This window comes from Pezoporus wallicus, unplaced genomic scaffold (genome assembly GCF_028554395.1).
Source record: "Pezoporus wallicus isolate ANWC-B61680 ecotype Strahan unplaced genomic scaffold, APGP_CSIRO_Pwel_v1 contig_360, whole genome shotgun sequence".
Taxonomy (NCBI): domain Eukaryota; kingdom Metazoa; phylum Chordata; class Aves; order Psittaciformes; family Psittacidae; genus Pezoporus; species Pezoporus wallicus.
In genome coordinates this window covers 5,315,960-5,336,896 of record NW_026640059.1, presented here as the reverse complement: position 1 = coordinate 5,336,896, position 20,937 = coordinate 5,315,960, and the positions used below count along the sequence as shown (strand labels likewise).

General features: G+C 36.3%; 1 protein-coding gene across 9 annotated transcripts in view; it reads left to right on the top strand.

Annotated features, from left to right (window-relative positions):
• Positions 1-20,937, top strand: part of XRN1 (5'-3' exoribonuclease 1) — a 36,252-nt gene that overhangs the window by 8,230 nt on the left and 7,085 nt on the right. For 6 of the 9 annotated variants that reach the window (XM_057417067.1, XM_057417066.1, XM_057417069.1 and 3 more), the window contains 24 exons: positions 122-209; positions 336-504; positions 693-760; positions 1,770-1,904; positions 5,509-5,572; positions 6,295-6,400; positions 6,777-6,866; positions 7,001-7,157; positions 7,507-7,626; positions 8,653-8,822; positions 9,665-9,785; positions 9,882-9,980; positions 10,720-10,823; positions 11,335-11,466; positions 13,124-13,286; positions 13,731-13,844; positions 14,304-14,402; positions 14,566-14,681; positions 15,633-15,779; positions 16,155-16,244; positions 17,205-17,340; positions 18,067-18,123; positions 18,795-18,945; positions 20,034-20,103. In XM_057417067.1, the coding sequence (XP_057273050.1) occupies positions 122-209; positions 336-504; positions 693-760; positions 1,770-1,904; positions 5,509-5,572; positions 6,295-6,400; positions 6,777-6,866; positions 7,001-7,157; positions 7,507-7,626; positions 8,653-8,822; positions 9,665-9,785; positions 9,882-9,980; positions 10,720-10,823; positions 11,335-11,466; positions 13,124-13,286; positions 13,731-13,844; positions 14,304-14,402; positions 14,566-14,681; positions 15,633-15,779; positions 16,155-16,244; positions 17,205-17,340; positions 18,067-18,123; positions 18,795-18,945; positions 20,034-20,103 (2,766 nt within the window). Of the gene's footprint in view, positions 1-121; positions 210-335; positions 505-692; positions 761-1,769; positions 1,905-5,508; positions 5,573-6,294; positions 6,401-6,776; positions 6,867-7,000; positions 7,158-7,506; positions 7,627-8,652; positions 8,823-9,664; positions 9,786-9,881; positions 9,981-10,719; positions 10,824-11,334; positions 11,467-13,123; positions 13,287-13,730; positions 13,845-14,303; positions 14,403-14,565; positions 14,682-15,632; positions 15,780-16,154; positions 16,245-17,204; positions 17,341-18,066; positions 18,124-18,794; positions 18,946-20,033; positions 20,104-20,937 lie in introns of those variants that run through there. The other 3 variants (XM_057417068.1, XR_008973145.1, XM_057417072.1) reach the window with 3 other exon arrangements.

Below are 20,937 nucleotides of genomic sequence, written 5' to 3'. Positions count from 1 at the left end.
CTTCTGCAAAGATTTAACCTCAGTAAGTTTACTTGGTTTTAGGTAACCTGGGACTTATTAAATATTCATATTGAAAGTGTGTTTATAAATAATTTAACTTAATGTTTTGAATAATTTACAGAGCATGTGCCCCAGAGGAAACCACGTTTCATTTACTGCACTTATCGCTTATGAGAGAATATATTGATTATGAATTTTCACCTGTAAAAGTAAGTTTTAATGGAGCTGGGACTGAAAAAATGTGTGAGGTCTTTTTATGCAAACATCATAATAAAAATTATACTGCTGTGTTTTGAGCTTTTTGTTTGTTTTTTTCTTTTCTTCCTCCACCCCAGGACAAGATTTCCTTTGAATACGATATTGAAAGGATAATAGACGATTGGATCTTAATGGGTTTCCTTGTAGGAAATGATTTTATTCCTCATCTACCTCATTTACACATTAATCATGATGCACTGCCGCTACTTTATAGAACATACATGACTATCTTGCCAGAACTGGGAGGTAAGGATACTTTGCACAGTTGTAGAAAGTAGAAATATTAACATTCCTGCCTTAATATTTATTGACCTTTTTAACCATGTTAGGATGTTTAGCGTTTCTAACACTTTTTTTAGACAGCCAGCAAAATTGCATTTAAATTGAAATTTTAGAATTGTTAATTTAAAACACATACTTTATTTTCTTAATAGGTTACATAAATGAGAATGGACATCTGAATTTAAAACGCTTTGAGAAATATCTCACAAGGTTGTCAGATGTGAGTAACTTCACAATTGCGCTGTATAGATTGGTATAGTTTGTTGAATTTAACCTCAGTGTGGTGCCCTAAAATACACTGTGCTGTAGTTTTAATGAATTGCTAAATGACTTAACATCATTTAACGTAACTGTTAAATGAGTTTTACAAGTGGTTCAGTCAACTGTTTTATCATTTAAATGATGGGGTCCAATCAGTTTCTGTCTGAACTTATAAGAGGAAAAAGGTTGAATCGTTTAATCTGTCCTTTAGCTAGTATCTTGTAGTAGTGCAAGTCAAACAAGGATTTGCCTCATTTGAGTAATGAGGGACAGTACTGTGCAGATGTGTTCTAGACAGCAATATTCTTTGCTTCCCTGCTGCTCAGTTTCTTGTGGGGTAAGCTCTTGGAGAGCAGTATTTTTTTGCAAGTTTTTTATGAAGATCATCGGTTAAGAGTGATGAAGCATTAGTATCTCTGAGGCAGTCATCACCATTCTTCGTTAACTCACTGGCATACAGGAGGCAACCTATTAAGTGCCACTGCAGTAATTCATCCTAGAGATGAGAAAAGGTATATATAGGTCAGATAGAAATGGAAAGATCTTGGCCTTCTGCTGAACTTGGAAGGAGGAAGTTCATCTATGTGCTTTCGCTGTTTCAGCCCTGTCTTCTGATTCTTGGATGGAAGTATGAAAGTGTTGGGTGTGTGGCACCCAAACCTTATATATGTTTTACTGCTTCTAGAGTTAATAGTGTAAATGTGGAAGTTATCTAACTACTTTTATTACATAATGCTGCCTTACTGAAAGAAAAAAAAAATATGGCTTAGGTGTATGTTATGTATCACTAAGAAAAAATATTTTTAATGCTAATCTATTGTTTTAATTGTAGCTCTAGGCCAAACTGTTCATGTACAAATGCCTCCAGGTGTAGCCTAATGCATGTACTATGAAAACATTGTTAATTTAGCACTCTAAATTTGGCATCCCTCAGATATTTCTGAACTTACTTTAACCTTCCTGTACAGTTTGATCGTGAACACTTCAGTGAAGTCTTTGTAGACCTAAAATGGTTTGAAAGTAAAGTAGGCAATAAATACCTCAACGAGGCAGCTGGTATTGCAGCAGAGGAAGCCAGAAAAACGAAACAAAAGAAACAAAAGGTTAGTATTCTGCATGTGCAATTTTGGAACTATGAATGTTACTTATTGTAAATCAGTAACTTGATTTTAGACAAATTACATGTCATAAACCTCTGTGATGAGGTTTTTCTGGTATCAGAAACGATAGTAAAATGTAACATCTGAGGAACTACCTGTATGCATTGCTGGTTGTGAGTGATGAAATGGTTAAATCAAGGTCAGGTTCTTAGGTTTCTTGAAGTCTTCTCAACCCATTACTTAATGCTTTATGTCAATTTATCTCTTCTCAACTTCAGCAAAACTTACTTTTGAGTGAGTTATGGTCAAACTTGCTATGCTTTGTAATTTTACTTTGCATAGCCTGTTGTCCATTTTATATATTTCAGATACACTGATAGATCATTCATGCATGTGTTGGTATTGGGCAACTATTTGACAATGTATAGATGAATAGGAATTTCATTGGTCTGAACTATCTGAGATTAAACTTGTAATTCTAGCTATAGCTAGTTAATGAGGAACAGCACCTTTCTGTGTACCTTGACTCTGCCCCACTGTCATGTTGCTCACCACCACCTCCATTGGCTATCTTTCAGTATATGCCTTCAGCAGAGTGTAGAGTAGCAGCAGGAAATCCCTCCAAGATTAATCTGTCACTGGGTTAAGCAGTAGCAGTCATTTTTTTCCTTCTTAGTAGCTGGTGCAGTGCTGTGTTTTTGACTTTCAGCCTGGGAACAGCACTGATAACACCAATATATTTAGTTGTTGCTCGGTGATGTTTACTCTGACCAAGGACTTTCTGAGTCTCATGCTCTGCCAGGGAGCAGGGGAAGCCAGGAGGAAATAGAGACAGGATGCCTGACCCAAACTAGCCAAAGAAGTATTCCATACCACAGCATATCAGGCCCAGTATATAAACTGGGGGCAGTTACCCAAAAGGGCTAGATCACTGCTGGATCAGGCTGGGTATCGGTGGGTGGTGAGTGGCGGTATTCTCTCCTCTTGTTATTTCCCTTATCATTATTATTATTGGTGGCAGCAGCAGTGGTTTTGTGTTATACCTTATTTACTGAACTGTTCTTATCTCAACCTGTGGGAGTTACATTCTTTCGATTCTCTTCCCCATCCCTCCGGGAGCAGGGGGAGGAAGGGGGGAGTGAGCAAGCGGCTTCGTGGTTCTGGATTACTGGCTGGGCTTAAACCACGGCGGTTCTTTTTGGTGCCCAACGTGGGGCATGAAGGGTTGAGATAACAACACATCTGACCAGAGTGTGTCTAATCATATTTGCGATAAGCATTTATTGTTTTGTTTTAATAGTCACTCGTCACAATGCTGATTTATTGGCTCTCAAAGTTGTTGCTCTTGACCTCAGAGTTTCAGCATGTCCTATTCTACTTACACCCGATATTTGCTGTGTTAGTGTTTATCGGCTGGGGGCCTTGGGCTAAGGTTCTTGTTTCGTTGTACTTTATGGTAATGACTTGTAATACAATAGAATAATTGATCATGAAACTGATTTGGCTTATGTTCCCAATGTGGCCATCACCTCTATACTTCGGGAGGTTTATAATAGAAGTGGTTAGCAGTTACACATCTTTTTCCCCCTATTTGGGTAGTCAACCTGTGAAAGAGACATTCCCTTACCTTCCCAGCCTCCCCACCAGACCATGTACAGCGTCATTTGAGAGTTCTGAAAGTTTTGAATGGCCTTTGAGTACCCTTGAGGCCTGCCTGCTGATTGTGAATGGGGGTCACCGTGTTGGCACACATACAGAGTGTGTTTTACCCACAATCATTTCGTCTGATCTCGAAAGTTAAGCAGAGTCAGGTTTGGGTCTTGTCTAGGGTTAGACGACAATATAGGAGGACCAAGAGATTTTCCCCGAGGCTGGACAGTCATGAGTGGCAGGGCATGTGGGATAGTATGGGCAAGTACGTAGCCCAGTGGGCCCCTCCAGTGCTTTGGAACTTCACCAGTGAACAAGTGCAAAATCCAGAAAAAATTAGTAAAACACTTAAATGAAGTGTGTTGTCATCCTGGTCATATCAGAGAGGGACAAATCATGGCACCGTACTGGAACTTGGCCTATGCTTACAGAGCCCTGTTCAACACTATCCAGCACCTTCAAAAGGAAAAAAATGTCTCTGGATCTGATGGCAAAGCAACAGACGACGCAGCTACTCGAACTCCAAATACAGCAGATACACCAACTGTAGTGACATGTACAGCACCTAGCTACTCAAATTCCGGCTGCAACAGATAATGCAGCTACTCCAACTCCAGGTACAGCAGCTACACCAGCCCCAGCGACAAGTACAGCAGCTACTCAAATTCCAACCGCAACAGGCAGCGCATCTACACCAGCTCCAAGCACAGCAGCTACACCAACCCCAGTGGCAAGTACAGCAGCTACCCAAACCCCGACAACAGATACTGCAGCCACTCCAACCACAGTGCCAATCACTGCAGCTAAACCAGAGGGCTAGTTCGTGCCAGTATCTGTTGCCCCTGTATGCAAGGGGAAAAGCAAAAAAGAGGCAAGAAAGATGAAGAAACAATGTACTCGCTACCCAGGACAGCATCTGACCAGGAGTTATTATTATGTGAATCAGAGGAAGAAGAAGAAGAGGTGATGTCTTGACACTGGACCTCAACCAAGCTACAGAATATGCAAACAGATTTTACCCATCAACCAGGGGAGCATACCATCACCTGTTTGCTCTGATGTTGGGACAATGGGGCCCATGGTTGTGAACTAGAAGGTAGAGAAGCCAAGCAGCTGGGATCACTTGCTAAGGAAGGGGGAATTGACAAAGCAATTGCGAAAGAGAAACAGTCCCTCAGCCTTTGGAGGCCGCTCTTGGCAGCTGTGAAGAAAGGTTTCCGTACAAGGATGATATTACGAGTCACAATGTGTATCATTATCCTGTTCTTTAGTGAAGTTTGTGGTTTGTAAGAGCAAGATGTTAGCTCTTCCTTTAATAAAGTGTCTTATTTGTGGTTGTTTTCTTATTTACTTGAGAAGTTTGGAGCAGTCATATAGTATTGGCTACCCATCTTGGCTGATCCTTTGAATGGCAGCAACGGTCAGGAGCTCACGTATCTCAGGTGCAAGGGAAGAGTTTGCTTATTGAAAGGTACTCAGTGCTGTACACAAAAGACAGTGTGAGAATGAAGTGAATGTTTGGCTTGTTTGACACTCTAAACCAAGATTTCTTATGTCCTTACTTCCTACAACAGTCATTTGAGCTCTTAAAAATTTACTCATGAAAAATTTGACTGCATACTGGTGCTGTAGCACAATGCATAATGTAGGTAAAAATCCTTAAGTATGTCCTGCCCAGTTCTGGAAACAGTAGTATTTTGGAAAACAAATATTCAGATATTTTATAAAGGTAGTTGAGATTTTTATTTGAGCCTTCTCCTTTATGTGGTCTGTCCTTTTGTGAGGTAAAATAATTTTCCCTAGGCAACTGCAAGAGAAGGAAATGTAGTGGGGTTTACACTAAATAATGCTTAAACACCTTGATTATAACATTCTGAGTTGCAGATTATGTGGTTGTAAATGAGGTTTGTGTATTTTATTCTGTCTTTTTACTTTATCTCAAATACTAATTTAATAGGCTCAGGAAAACTCCATATGTTTGGCTGCTTTAGAAAAAAATGAAGGTGAAGTGACCCCTAAAAGTAAGTGCAAGTAATTTTTCAATATACATGTTACAAGAGAGAACTTTTTTAATTTGTGTATAGACTTGAAAGATCTGTAAGAATTCTATGTCAGAAATGACCTTAATCTAAATGGCAGAATTAATGTAGTCAGCTCTTGGTAAATGGAACTGTACATCGCTGGCTTATGGTGAGAAGGAACAGGGCTAAAGCTTTTGAAGTGCTTCTTCCCTGATCAGTATTTTCATGATGAATTAAAGGAAAGAATGAGCAAATCTCCAACATTATGTTTTTTTTATAATTGTATGCTTAGGTAAATTGTTATACAAGTGGGGATAAATGAATAGATTTTTGTATGGCTTTGGGGTTTTTGGTTGTGTGAATTGTTTTTAAACTCATTCCACTTGTAGGAAATGTCTTCTGCTAATGTTATGAAATTTAATGTAAAAAATGTATAACTACTACTCCATGGTGTAAGATGTTGCTGGAAAAAGGCTAAATTTTAAAATGTTTTTTAATGTGTTATTTTCTGAAAGCTTATCTTTTCTTCTCTGTTCTGTAATTGGGCTACAAAACGGGTTGCCAGTCTTTAAAGAAAGAAAGTTCCAGACTTGATCTGCGTAAATATTTTGATTGATTGTTTTACGGTACTTCAGTGCAAGGAAGTCAAAACTGAAAGTCTTCAACCTTACTGTAGTAGGGAAGTGAATGTTCATTCTTTTCTTGTCATGACTGCTTTTCAGCTGTAGTAGAAGATGAACCAGAAGATGATGATCTCTTTGAAACTGAATTTAGGCAATACAAAAGAACTTACTACATGACTAAAATGGGTGTAGAAGTAGTTTCTGAGTAAGTATATATTTTTTTGTGTGTGTTTTTTGCCTTTTTTTTTCTATTTTTTTACTTTTTCTGTTTTAAGCACCTAAGTCTTTACATATGTCTAATACAAGACAGAATTTTCATCCATGTTGAAAGCACATGGCAGTGTACTGCATTGGTGAGGCTTTTGGCTAATGCAGTAAGAACTGCAAGCCAAGTTTTCTGTAACAAGTATGTGAGGACCAGAGAGAAAAATTCAATTAGTATTCTATCAATCTGAAAAACTATGGTCTTATTAGGTTCCCCAAATGCTCTATCTTCATTCCTGTGTACAGGGTGCTAAGTAATTTTTATATACTAATGAAAATGAGGAATACTAGTAAGTATCTTTCTTTTTCCTTTTAAGTGACTTCTTGGCTGATCAAGCTGAGTGTTACGTCCAGGCAATACAATGGATTTTGCATTATTATTACCATGGAGTTCAGTCATGGAGCTGGTAAGAAAAATTGTCAAATGAGAAATTGTTTCACCTTGTATGCTTGGAACACTTAATGCAGTTCTGTTTGTTTCTGATCAGTGAACATTGCTGTGCTAAAACTGAGTAACTTAAGAGATTTTTTTCCCCTGCAGGTATTACCCTTATCATTATGCACCTTATCTGTCAGATATTCGCAACATAGGCGAACTCAAAATGAAATTTGAACTGGGAAAACCTTTCATGCCATTTGAACAGCTTCTTGCTGTACTTCCAGCAGCTAGCAAAGATCTGCTACCTAAATGCTACCAGGTAGGATTTAGAATTAAATTGCATTTATCTATTGTTTACTGGTTGTCTGTTTTATTCTGAAGTAGCTCTTTGCTGGATATTTTTGTGTGTCCTCTTAATTACATTCTACCTCCAAATTTTAGGTGTAAGGTGAAATACTTCTTACTATTCTTAAGTATATTCTAGATTTAGTAATAAATAGAAAGTTTTGCATTTGCTAAGCAATTTCAGACTAGGATATTTAAATGATGAATGTTAAATTCCTGCTCAGCCTTGAGTTGGTTTTAATACCAGCCTTCCTCTATCTCTTCCTGGCCTTATTGCTAATTTGTCTCTGGTAGTACTTAATTTCAATATTGTATTTTCCTAGCATTTGATGATTAGTCAAGACTCTCCTATTATAGAATATTATCCACCAGACTTTAAAACTGACCTAAATGGAAAACAGCAAGAATGGGAAGCTGTAGTATTAATCCCGTTTATTGATGAGGTAAGTTCTTTCAATGCCTGCTCTCTATAAAAGCTTTGTAACAAAGTGCTAAGCTTTTTAATTAATCAACTGTTAGACGTGCTATTAAATTGAAGTTTAAATTAATACTTGATAAGACCACAGAAAAATATAAATGTTTGCTGCCTGGATAGTAAGTTACCACAAGCGAAGTTAGCTTCAAGTGGCAGAAGTCTTAAGTAAAGGCTGTGGAGTTTTTGTTGTTTATTCATGATTTTAATCAACTATTCAAATATTTAGTTTCATAGTCTGAGGGGAAAAAAAGTTATATCTATAAATACATAAAAAGAAAAAGAAGAGAAAAAAATAAATGAAACACTTGGAGAGGAAATAAACCCCAGACTTTTTACAGAAAATCTCTTCACATGGACACCAGTAAATGGGTAGAAGACATTAAGTACAAATCAGACGGTAAAAAGGAGAGGAATAAAACACAAGGTTTTCCTTTTGTAGATAGAATAATAATATAGGATAATAATATTATATATGTTGTTTCTTTTATCAAATTAAATTTGAGCACATCAAAGAGTGGATGAAAATAAAAGTGCAGATTAGATGTTAGAGCATATACAGGTGGTGGCATGTGCCTATCAATTGTTTCCATAGTTTGCAGTGAAAAGTTGGCATGACTTAATCTTCTCACAAAAGGCAGCAGTTGCTACTTGAATGACACATAAGTTTTTGAAAACTTTTCAACAGTTATTTTGTAGAATTTTATTATAACATTTAAAATCTTTTTAATATTTCTTTTTATGTTAAATGTAAAAGGCAAAGTATGGCTAGCCTTTGGAAACCCTGTTTGCAAAAAGGTAATCTGTATTCTCCAAAGCCATTCCATTGGAATTGTTCTATTTTTATTACAGAGCTGGGACACAAGGAAGGGTGGGGCCGCAATTAGAAATTTAGCATATTAGCCAAAAAAGTGCAGGTATCCACTTACCCACAGTAGATGTTTCCATGCTAATTTTTGTTGCCAGTTTCACGTATGCTAATTTCTCTAAAATTTAGAAACGACTGCTACTGGCCATGGAATCGTGTAATAAGTGCCTAAAAGAAGAGGAGAAACGAAGAAATACTCACAGTGCTTGCTTAATGTACTGGTATGACAAAGATGTAGAATTTCAGTACATGTCGCCATGGCCCGAGAAATTCCCTGCAATAGAAAGATGTCATACAAGGTAAAACTGGCATAACTGGTTTAGAGTAGACTAAAAGTAGGTAGAATACTTTTATTAGCATTTTAACCAAAGCTTGTATATGCCAGCATATACACTGAAAAAAAAGTAAAATGTTGAATTATATGTTACCTGTTGTGGATGGCACGGTTAAAAGTGTTTAGAATTAAATTGTTTGGTAAAAGCGTTTGTCCCTTCAAACATACTTTGCCTAACAGACAAACCAATGCTAAGTCAGCAAGAACACTCTTAAGAGAATTGCTAAACTTTGTATGACACAGAGAATGAAAGACTGATACAGCTACCTGATAACAGTGACAATCTATCAGCATGCTAATTCCAAAGCATTTGTAAAAAAAATGAAAGCATTTGTGTTCAGTGCAGGGTTGAACACAACTGTGTGTTTCACCTTTCTTGCATGGAAAGTAGCCAGCTTTATATGACGCAGGCTGAGGTTTTAAGACTAAATGGAAACCTAACCTTGATAATAGTCAAACTTAAAGCATAATAGAGGAGGAATGCCTGTTGCAGGATTACACTCAGTGGAGAATTAACAGTTGTGAAAATGAGTGATACCATTGCAGTTAAGAATTTGACAGTAACAGTGAATTAAGATGGTGAGATCGGGACATACTGTGGTTTGATGTTTTGTCTTTTTCTTAATGAGTAGTGTCTTTCCAGCAATAGCACAATGTTTTGTAGAGATTCCAAGTGATTTAAGTTAATCGGCACCCTACAGAAAAGTCAAAGCATTGGGCAGTTAATGAGTGTTTGAATGAGTAATGAGAGTTTCTAGAGCCAAAGATCAATCTGTTTGAGCAAACATTGCGTGACTTGGTTTTTAGGTATAAAACAATACCTTTGGATGCTTGGCACGTAGAAATAACCCACAACAAGATAACTAAAATCAACAAGAGTGCATTATATTTTTGTGGATTTCCTACTTTAAAGCACATTAAGCATAAGGTAAAAATTTCTCTCTTCTCATGTTTTCCATTGTATTTAATAGACAGCTATGTAAGAGTTCCAGCAAGTTTTATGTGCTGTTTTGTTTTTACACAGTTCTATCTTAGAAAAAGTGGTGTACAGGTGTTTCAGCAAAGCAGCCACGGAGAGAACATGATACTAGAAATCATAGCTAATGGGAACTCAAAAGAGCAGGTAAGCAGTCAGCTCCTAACAAAACAAAAAAGCAAGCAAACAAAAAAACCGGCACAAAAATCCCCACAACTAAACAAAAAAAAATTGGAAACCTGGGAAAAGAAAGAAGTTTCAGAGATAAATAAATAAAACCAGGAAAGAAAAGAGGAGGAAAATGACAAGATAGGATTTTACAGGAGAAAATTAGGGAGAGTGGCTATAAATACTTGGCAGAGATAATCAAATAAGCCAAAACAATACATTAAAAATAGTAGAAACTCATTGAAAAAAATAACATAATGTAAGACTAAAATTACAGACGCTGGTTAAATTCAGGACGTAAGTGCTGTTTCTTTATTTCAGTGAAATACAAAAGTAAAATCTACAATAAAAATATTCCACTAATTTCAAATTGTCAGTTTGATCATTGTGTCCCACAGACACAAATAGTTCTCAGTGTTTTAACACAAAAAGTACATAGTAAGTCTATACCAGAAATGTAAACCAATCCAGGCCTTACAGCTATCATATGCTACATGTAAAGAGCTACGACTGGAATGTGACACTTTGTCCTAACAAACGAAATGTGATTTTCCATTTCTACTAAGAGATTGTGTTAGGCTAAAATGAGCTTTTTATTCTGAGAGAAAACCTGTTCTTTAACTAGGGTGGCTTTTATTGAAAAAACAGTGTGAAAATAACAGAAATCTTTTAGTATGTTAAACAATTAGTAACTTCTGGTTGTTTGAATTTTTTTCAGGTAGTAGAAAACGTTGCCAGTTCAGTACTTGGAAAACGCGTTTTCGTTAACTGGCCCCACCTTGAAGAAGCCAGAGTTGTTGCTGTGTCAGATGGAGAGACTAAGTAAGAGACATTTCATAGATTGTCATTTGTAATCTTTATCATTTTATTCAAAATGAGTTCTTAGGCTGCACAAGAGTTTTGGTTTTATTGCAATACTTGCTATTAGTTAGTCCAGATGTATCAAAGGTTGCTTGGTGGAAGAACCTTTGTTTAACATTGTTCTGAGGTTTGGTTATCTCTGTAGAAGTCTAGTCCTTCAGTCTTTTGCTATTAACGTAGGAAGTTTGGGAGAGATCCTTCTTAACTTTGAGAAGGAAAATGCATGTACAGAAATCCACACAGAATGAATGTAAGAGAGAACATTTCTACACATTCTTCTTTTCAGCATATGCACTGGTATTTTTTATAAAAAATATACTGTGTGGTCTGTTGTAAGGAGTTGAGAAAACAGTGCTGCAAGTTTTCATGTCCTTAACAAGTGATTTCTAACTATTCTAAGTTTTGCTCACAACTGGTTATGTCTAGATTAATCTCACCTGGTTAAATTTGTACTTGTCATAATATTTTCAAGATTTTATTTAGAAGAGCCACACGGCACACAGAAGCTTTACATGGGAAATGCAGTGCCCCCAACTAAAGTTGCGTATGTTGGGGATAAGGAGCAGAGCACCTGGTTCAAGGACATTCAAGGCATTTCAGAGCAGTAAGTAACTTTGCAAATCAAGTGTAACTTTGCAAATCAAGTGTAACTTTGCAAATCAAGTGTAACTTTGCAAATCAAGTGTAACCTTGCAAATCAAGTGTAACTTTGAATTTCATAGCTTAGAGCTGTTTTATTTGATGTGTTACAGACATAAGTAGCGCAGAAGAGCTGCTGCAATTTTAAAAAAAAACAAACAACAAAAACAACACCAAAACCAAAAAGCCACCAAACCAAAACAAATGAACAAACAAAAAAACACAAAAAAACACCACAAACACAAAACCACCAAACTGACAAAACAGTTTATGCTGAAATTTCAGAATATATGGAGTTAGTCCCTAGGTATTTAAAGTTAGATGCTGTTACAAAAGAATTCTCAAATGAATGAGTTTCAGTGTTTACTCTCCCATTCAGTTTTCTGTTCTGGTCATAGTAATCTTCAGTTGCAGAAGGTATATAGAATAGAGTCATACAAGATCTAGTTACAACTTAACAGTTTAGCATTGTTAAATTTGAATATAGCTCTTGCTTTTGTAGAGTGTAGGTGCACAACACAACTGAGTTACAGAAACTTGCTATTTTATTAGCTGCCATTTGAGTTAACTGCCTTAATTACCCCAACACTTCCCACTGTAAAGGTACGGATGTGTTTAAATTAACACACTTGGCTGTGGAATGGTGGTTGTGCAACTGCCGTGTATAAGCAGTTGGTTAAGCTGTTTATTCTGGGCTTTTTTATAAAATGGGAAGCAAACTATTGGAATAATTTTGTTGTTGTTTATTCTTGATGAAATATAACAAGGGAAAGTGTAGAGTCCTGCATCTGGGCAGGAACAACCCCAGGTTCCAGTATAGGTTGGGGAACGACCTGTTAGAGAGCAGTGTAGGGGAGAGGGACCTGGGGGTCCTAGTGGACGACAGGATGACCATGAGCCAACACTGTGCCCTTGTGGCCAAGAAGGCCAATGGCATCCTGGGGTGTATTAGAAGGGGGTGGTTAGTAGGTCGAGAGAGGTCCTCCTTCCCCTCTACTCTGCCCTGATGAGACCCCATCTGGAATATTGTGTCCAGTTCTGGGCCCCTCAGTTCAAGAAGGACAGGGAGCTGCTGGAGAGAGTCCAGTGCAGGGCAACGAAGATGATTAAGGGAGTGGAGCATCTCCCTTATGAGGAAAGACTGAGGGAGCTGGGTCTCTACAGTTTAGAGAAGAGGAGACTGAGGGGTGACCTTATTAGTGTATATGCATATCTAAAGGGGGAGTGTCACGAAGATGGAGCCAGGCTCTACTCAGTGTCAAACAATGATAGGACAAGGGGTAATGGGTACAAACTGGAACACAAGAGGTTCCACTTAAACTTAAGAAGAAACTTCTTCTCAGTGAGGGTGATGGAACACTGGAACAGGCTGCCCAGGGAGGCTGTGGAGCCTCCTTCCCTGGAGACATTCAAAACCCGCCTGGACACGTTCCTGTGTAACATTATCTAGGTGTTCCTGCTCCGTCAGGGGGATTGGACTAGATGATATTTTGAGGTCCCTTCCAATCTCTAGCATACTGTGTGTATGTACTGTGTGTGTGTGTGTGTATTTCAAGCAATTCTGTCTTCTTGGTTCAGTTCTGTCTATTGTAATCAAACTAAATATTCTGCTTTGTATTCAGCTATCAGAGAAGAAAAGGAATAATTATCCATGAAACAGCGATAGTTGTATATGCTCAGCTGCTAACTGGTAATAGATACCAGCTGAAACAAAACGGAGAAGTCTATTTGGAGAAGCAGTGGTCAAAACAAGTTCTTCCTTTTGTTTACCAAACTGTTGTCAAGGTAAATACAGACGGTGCACATAGCACCTTATTCCATTGAGAGTAAGCAGAGGAAAGAGTATATGTTCCTTTAAAACAGAAGAATGGACAAAAGTAAACAAATTAATGTAATTTGTTGTATTAAAAAGCGTAACATGCTTAGGCAAGTATTTCATCATGAAATTTGGGACAAAATTTGCACAGTTTAGAGATTTTACTGAAAAAATACCTTTTGTCATGTTTTTACTAATGGTATTTTGAATGAAGTACAGTTAGTGGTGCTCAGATATGCTACTAGAGTAGCATACTTGCTTGTGTAACAGCATTTGTAATATAGCATAAACTTCTTTGCCTCTGAATTATTTCAGATTTAGATGTTTTAGAATGTGTATATTTAGATGAACTTCTTAATTATTCTCCTGTAATCTGATGATACTTACATTATCAATTTTGTCTTTTTATGTAGGATATCAAAGCCTTTGACTCTCATTTTTCAAACATCAAAACTTTGGATGACTTATTTCCTCCTGGAAGTACAGCTTTTATGCTGGGATCTCCTTACTATGGCTGCATGGGAGAAGTTAGTTCCAATCATTTCTTTTTCCTTTTCCTCCCCCCCTAAACTTTGTTATTCACAAGCCTAAAATAATAAAAATATGTTCTGTGGTAGTAGTGGTTGCTTGTTAGCTAAAATTCCAAATCGAAGATTCCCTTATGGCTTAGTCAGAGGAGGAGGAAGTTCTGCTTTCCTTATCACTGTTGCTCACATAGCAAGAAAAAGGTAGCACAGCTTGAATGCATGATTATTTCTAGTAATTATTTGGGATAATTTGTAATGCACAGAGTTCCCATTTTGGACCAGTTTTAGTCATTGATTCCTTTAATGCTGTTAGGTTGCTTCTATAAGGAAGCACTTCACAGATGAAGGCAAGATGATGACTCCTAAAGTATCTCTGTGATTACTACAGCAAAATTGACAAAGTATACAGAGACTGCTGGTTTTAAGTAACATTTTTAATGTGTTGTATTTCTCTCCAAGGTTCAAGATTCTCATGATGTGATCACAGAAGGTAGAATTCGTGTTGTCTTCAATATTCCGTGTGAACCCCAGCTTGATCCTTTAATACAGAACCAGCATGTAAGTACTTCTGGTTTTCTAGTAGAAGTTTAAACAATCAGCCAAATATATTTTGCAATGGTAAATATCTTTAAGGGTTCCTCCCATATCGTTCATTTGCCCTTTGTATAAAAATCATTATCCTTTGGGAATTGCCAATATTTTTTGTTTGTTTGTTTTAAAGAAATATTCTGTGAAATACAATCCTGCATATGTTTTGGCCAGCCGTCTTGGAGTAAGTGGATATCTTGTCTCCAGATTTACAGGGAGTATCTTTATTGGAAGAGGATCAAAGAAAAAGTAAGTTCTATTTGTGAATTTTGACTGTAGAAAAGCTTCTGAATTCTAATACAACTTTACCTAATTTCTGGTATGTTTAAGTGTTGTGCATACCAAACATGTAACAGGTTTGTGATGTGAAACTTCCTTTAAAGTAGATTTTCTGTGAGCTAAATTCATATGCAGTGTTTTTCTCTCCTATCATAAACTTCCTAATTTTTGTTTACTGGAGTGTTGTTCTGTAGGCTTTAGTATTTTGAAAGATATAAATTGACTTTCCTGGTTAGCTATTTGCGTAATTAAAGCAAGAACTAGAAATTACTTTGCCACACTGAGAGTGAAAAGTGGAATTGGGAACTAATTTCATTGCACTTAACATTACTGTTGGTATAAAAGGATTATAATTGTACCTGTATTTTTTTTAAGGAGTAGCTAAGACTAAACTGCTTTTTATATATAGACACACACACACACATATATATATATATATATATATATACATATACATACATATATATGTATATATATATAAAAGGGAAACAATCCCTATAGTTTTAGGAATGTCAGAATTGTGGTTTCCTATGACAACTCACTAAGGAAGTGGTTGATGCATGAGCATCTTCTTTGATTTAATGTGTACATCTGTTCCCCACTGGTTGTTCCGGGGCATCCATCTACATTTTGGTAAATGCCAAGTAGATTGTGGTTGATCAGGTCTCTATTAAGGAAGATGTGTAAAATATTCGCTACCTTCCTTTGCATTAAGGTATGGGCGTGCATGTGGAAAGTTACCGTAGCACTGCATGTGTCCTGTAACATTTACAACTGGCACAATGCTAACAAGTAAACGATACAACGAATTTAATTTTAATTTCACTGTGGTTTAAGGCTGAGGATACATGTTTGTGTTTTCTAATGTATACATGCACATTTTTACTACTGGAAGTTAATAAAATTTTTTTTTACTTCCAGCCCTCATGGAGAACAAAAAGCAAATGTGGGACTAAACCTGAAGTTCAATAAGAAGAATGAAGAAGTACCTGGTTATACCAAGAAAGTTGGAAATGAATGGACGTATTCTTCTGCAGTAGAACAACTACTTGCTGAGTATTTAGAAAGGTAAATATTGGATACAAACTTCATCCAAATTATCTACCTTTGGATCAGTCTCTGGATTTTGTCTTCTGAACACACATCTTCTGCGAACCAGTTAGTTTGCTTTTGGAGATGGCTTGATTTATTTTTTGATTTATTTTTTTTTGTTTTCTTCCAGTGTTTTCCCTCCAGCAGTCTCTCCCTCCAGGGTGAACTATATTTTGGGATAGAGTAATTCTGTCAGCAGCTTACCCTTGACAAATGTACAGTATGACACCAAGAAATAATCTGTCTGGCCTCCACAAATTTTGAAGCTCATCACAGTTTGTTTTGATTAGGCTTTTTTGTGGTATGTGCTGATGTGAAACTAAATTTATCTTTCGTTCATTCATTTTTTAGGGTTCCTGAACTATTTAATTATATAGCCAAGAATAGCCAGGAAGATATCTTCTATGAAGATGACATTTGGCCTGGAGAGGATGAGAATGGGTAAGCCTTCTTTCTCCTATTTCCCCCTCACCTCTAGAATAAATAGAATAGACTGACAATATTATGAAGTTGATGGTAATCAAATAGTGGCTGTTATATAACTGTAACCTTGCTATTCCTTGAGCAATATGAGTTTAGTGATGGCTCTGAAAAAAATATCAGAATGTTGTACATTGTAGTTGTGGAGTTCAAGTTGCTGTCAGACTCCTATCTCAAGTCTGGTAAGTGAGAAAACTGATTTTCAGTGGCTACTTCATGATTCTTGCTTTTAAATAAGCATAGTTATGAATAATCACTAAAATCACAGAAAGATCATTTTTGGAAGATAAGCAATAATTATTTCAATTGTTTAAGATCACTTCATATTTGAAAAATAATGTGTTAAGAATTTAAGGTACTTTGTAGATTTTGAGTATGCATTCAGTCTGTTTCATGGGAGACAAGGAGCAACCTTGATTCCAGACACAGTACAGAAACATTAAAAAAGGCTTTTAGTATTAGCTCTATTCACAGGCTTGAGATGGTAAGTCTGCATGATGCAGAACTCTTTCCAGGTGTGTATACCACTGTGGGATACTAATCTCAGGTTTGTGTTCCATTTTAGTAGAGGCATGCCCTGAAGTTCTTTCTCACTGTGTTCTGAGACACAGCTAGTCACAAAACCTTTAATCACAGCTGGTCATGGTTAGTTGATGGGATGCAAACATAATTTACTGAATACTTCTTTTTTTTCTTGGCAAAACATCAGGTTATAATTTTGAATCAGTATTGCATGATTCAGTTTGATTTTTATTTTTTAACCCTTATTGTAAACTCATGCAGAACTCTTAAATTCTGTTACATTCTGAATGTATACAAACACTGCTCCTGTATCATAATACCTGATGATTAAATCAAGGAATGTGGTAAAATGCTTTGTTTATACAGTTAAAAGTTTTAATTCATGTCTTTTTTATTTAGAGCTGAGAAAGTTCAAGAAATTGTTGCCTGGTTAAAGGCACACCCTGTGTCTGCTTTGTCTCGTGCATCTTGTGACTTGCAAATTTTGGATGCAGCCATCGTTGAGAAAATTGAAGAAGAAATAGAAAAATGCAAGGTATGCAGCTTGGTATCATTGTGAGCAGGGCTGAACCAAAAAAAACAACTGCTTGTTACTTTGTGGGTTCTTGAATTAGAATAAGACGATTGAAGATTACCTCTCATTCCAAAGAAAAAGAATACAGAATGTAACGTAAGACCTGAATTTGTAATGTGAATTGTCCTTGAAATTCAGAAGAGCTCATTATTAATCTTTTTAATTGACTGTTTTTCAGGCAATCCAGCAGCATTAGGCCATGCTCTGTTCTCTGAACTGTGATCTTTAGAAAGGAACATGTGTCAGTATATAGATTCTGAAATATTGAAGTGGTTTTTCTGTGTGCAATGTCAGCTGGTTTTCCCTTGCAGTTTCTCTTTGGTCTGAAGAAAATTACAAAATTGTGTTCTGAAAAGCCATAGATCAAAAAAGGGGACAAGAAAATTACTAAAGCAAAAGCTAAAGGCAAAGCCACATGAAGCAATGGGCTTATTTCTTTGAAATTACTTGCAAGGACATGTTAATAAAATCATTGTGAATTCTCAAATTAGCCAAGCAGTGCAAAAGCTTTGGTAAGAAATCCCATGTTTTGAAAACTGTAGTCATCCTAAAGAATTCACAAAGCTGTATACCTTTATCTAAAAAACAGAAGACTTCTCCATAATCTTTTTAGGTGTTTTGTTGTACCTGAAGTCCACTGTTGGTTCCTACACTAGTTTGTAATAACTTTTTGTTTCTTTCCTTTAGCAAAGAAAGAGCAACAAGAAGGTGCGAGTAACTGTGAAACCCCATTTACTGTACAGAGTAAGTGACATGAAAAGTTGTTTTTTTTTCTTGAAGTCAGTATGTCCAAATGGTATTTATTTTGCCTAAGCATACCAACTTTCAGAGAGGGGAATTTTATGACAGTATTGATGGAAGAAGAAGTTTTATGATGCCTTCTAGAAAATCTAGAAAATTTGATAACATCATCTCTAAAAGGAGAGAATTTCTACTAAAGACTCCGTAACGTATTACACTGACTTTCAGTTCTTTTCTACCTTCAGTCCTTCATGCTTCTACAGTTATTATTGGCTGTAAAATGAAGGCAAAATAAAATGTACTTCCTGTTAGCTTCTTCTTGCCTGTTTTGATATTTTTGTTCAGTTCTTGACGCAGAACCAATTGCTCATCTTGCTTGGTATTTCAGAGATAGCCATGTTACTGACACAGGCAGGTTACACCTGGTGGCTTTATTTTATCTAAATCGATCCCATTGGTCTGCCTTGGGTCATGTATGGCACTACTTTTCTCAGGCAGCAGCAGTAAGTGACAGTGGCAAGAAAAAAAAATGCTTTGTGTCTAGGGAGGAAAAATTTCTGTTCTTAAACTTAAGCACACACATACACAAAAGTTCACTTTATAGTGTGTTTCAGGTATTGTTGTAAATGCATTTTGGTTGTAATCCCTATATTTTTTTGCAAACCTTAACACAGTCTTTTCATCATTGTCAGCCATTAGAACAACAGAATGGGGTTGTTCCAGATCGCAATGCAGAGTATAAGCTGTTTGACCGTGTTGTCAACGTAAGAGAGAACTTTTCTGTTCCAGTTGGTCTTCGAGGTACCATTATAGGAATTAAAGGAGGTAAGATTTTCTTCGTAATTATGGCATTATAGCTATATAACAGCACAGCTAGTGATGTGAAAGCAGGCTTCAGAAAAGTGTTTTGTCTAATGGTTGTGAACGCACAGAAGTTTCTTAGCTATGAAGCATATGCAACTTGAAGCCACTAATGGCATATTTACTGCTTTGAATTAAAACTACAGGTATTCTATTTTAATTGTATGTGTTATAGTGCTATACTTTGAATGAGAAATTGTTTCTTCTTAATATGAAGAAGGCAGAGATCTGTGAGAAAGAAGACAGTCTGCAAAAAAGGAACAAAATGAAGTTATGGGAAGATACGGGCAAAGTTAGGAAAAGTAGAGATAATAAATGTTAGCCTTAATACTTACATTAAGCATAAAATTTTATCAAATATGATTTGTCTCAGATTGTTTTATCTGGAATTTGGTTTTTATTCTGTGATATTCCAGTTCTGTTAAATGGCATGGGTTTATACCTTCTTTGACAAGATTATTCATAAATGTATTTCAGGTAAACAAAAGGATTTGCAGAATCACAGTGGGATTGCAGTTTGAGATCTAGTAATATAGATTGTTTTCATACCTGGCATTTAAGTAGTTGCTTTCTCATTGAGTTGGCATTCAACAGAATCTTGAATAGACTAGACTTGAGTGCAGCTTTTTAAAAGGGTTATTTTTTCTGTAATGATCATATACTAGTATAATTTTAAAGGAGTGTTAGTCTATCATTCTTCAAGAAGGTAATGTTAGAGCTGTCAGTTTCCAACTGCCTGAACATAAAAATGGCTTGTATCTCTTTTCTGGCAGTTTGACAGCTGTGACATACTGCTATAAATTGCAGTGCTATTAATGCAGGTTGATAAGTTGTTATGCATGGTACATAATCTAAAAGGGCAGATACATGACTTTGAGAAACATTTCTGAATTGTTAATTAACTCATTTAAGGAATAATTTTTTTGTGGCTGATCAGTTAGGTTTTGATATTTTTATTATTTTCTGCGTAGCTAATATGGATATTTACATCACTTAGATTAAAACAGCTGCTGTTACATATATAAGATGACTTTTTTTTTTGTTTTCTGTAGCCAGTAGAGAAACAGATGTGCTCTTTGAAGTTCTATTTGATGAAGAATTCCTTGGAGGCCTAACTATAAGGTGTGTGCAGGGGGTTTCATAGTCATTTCATGCTGTAGGTACAGATAGTATGAAATTGTTGCTGTTGGATTCAGTGACTATTTTTAATACCTCTTTTTAAAACTTTCTTAACAGAGTTGGTCAGTTTTTATTTCTTTTTGGTTTCTTTTGTTTGTTTTTTTGTTTTCCCCTCTAAGTATGGATAAATTTTGCTCTTTAGGCTTTTTTGCGTGTTTAGAAGCTTGTGATTTGTAGAAAGCAAATATCAACCGGCAGAAGAAAGCACTAAATCCAAATGTCTCTCTAAATGAATATGTAGAAAACAGGTTGTAATCAGTATGTCTTCAACATGTAGATTGAAAAATATTAATCATCTGTTCCGCTGAAGGAGGGACTCTGAACTATCAATAAGTGATACTTTGTCACTAAATTCTGATCACCATTAAAAACCTTAAATATTCTTTCAGGAGGTGGAGGCATGGTTAATGCTTTTGTTTCAAGAAGTTTGATAACTCTTCTGTATTTAAGTAATCAGGTGAACTTCTAAGTGCAAACATTTACCTAGCAGCCTTTATTTTACTGTTGTTCTTAGACAAATTGAGTTTTTTAATGACAGAAATTAGAGGAGAATTTTACCTATTCCCTCTGTTCAGCAACCATAACAACCCTTTCGCTTGCAAGGGCATATCCTGTAACACACAAAATCTTCAGTATTCAAAATCATAAAGGAAGATATAAAACTGGTTAAATGCTGCATAAGTTCAGTTTATAATTCTGCTACTGGCTTCAGTTTTTATCTTGGGGAAAAAAGAATAACTGTTTCCTGGTTCATCGTTTTTTCATAAATACTACAGA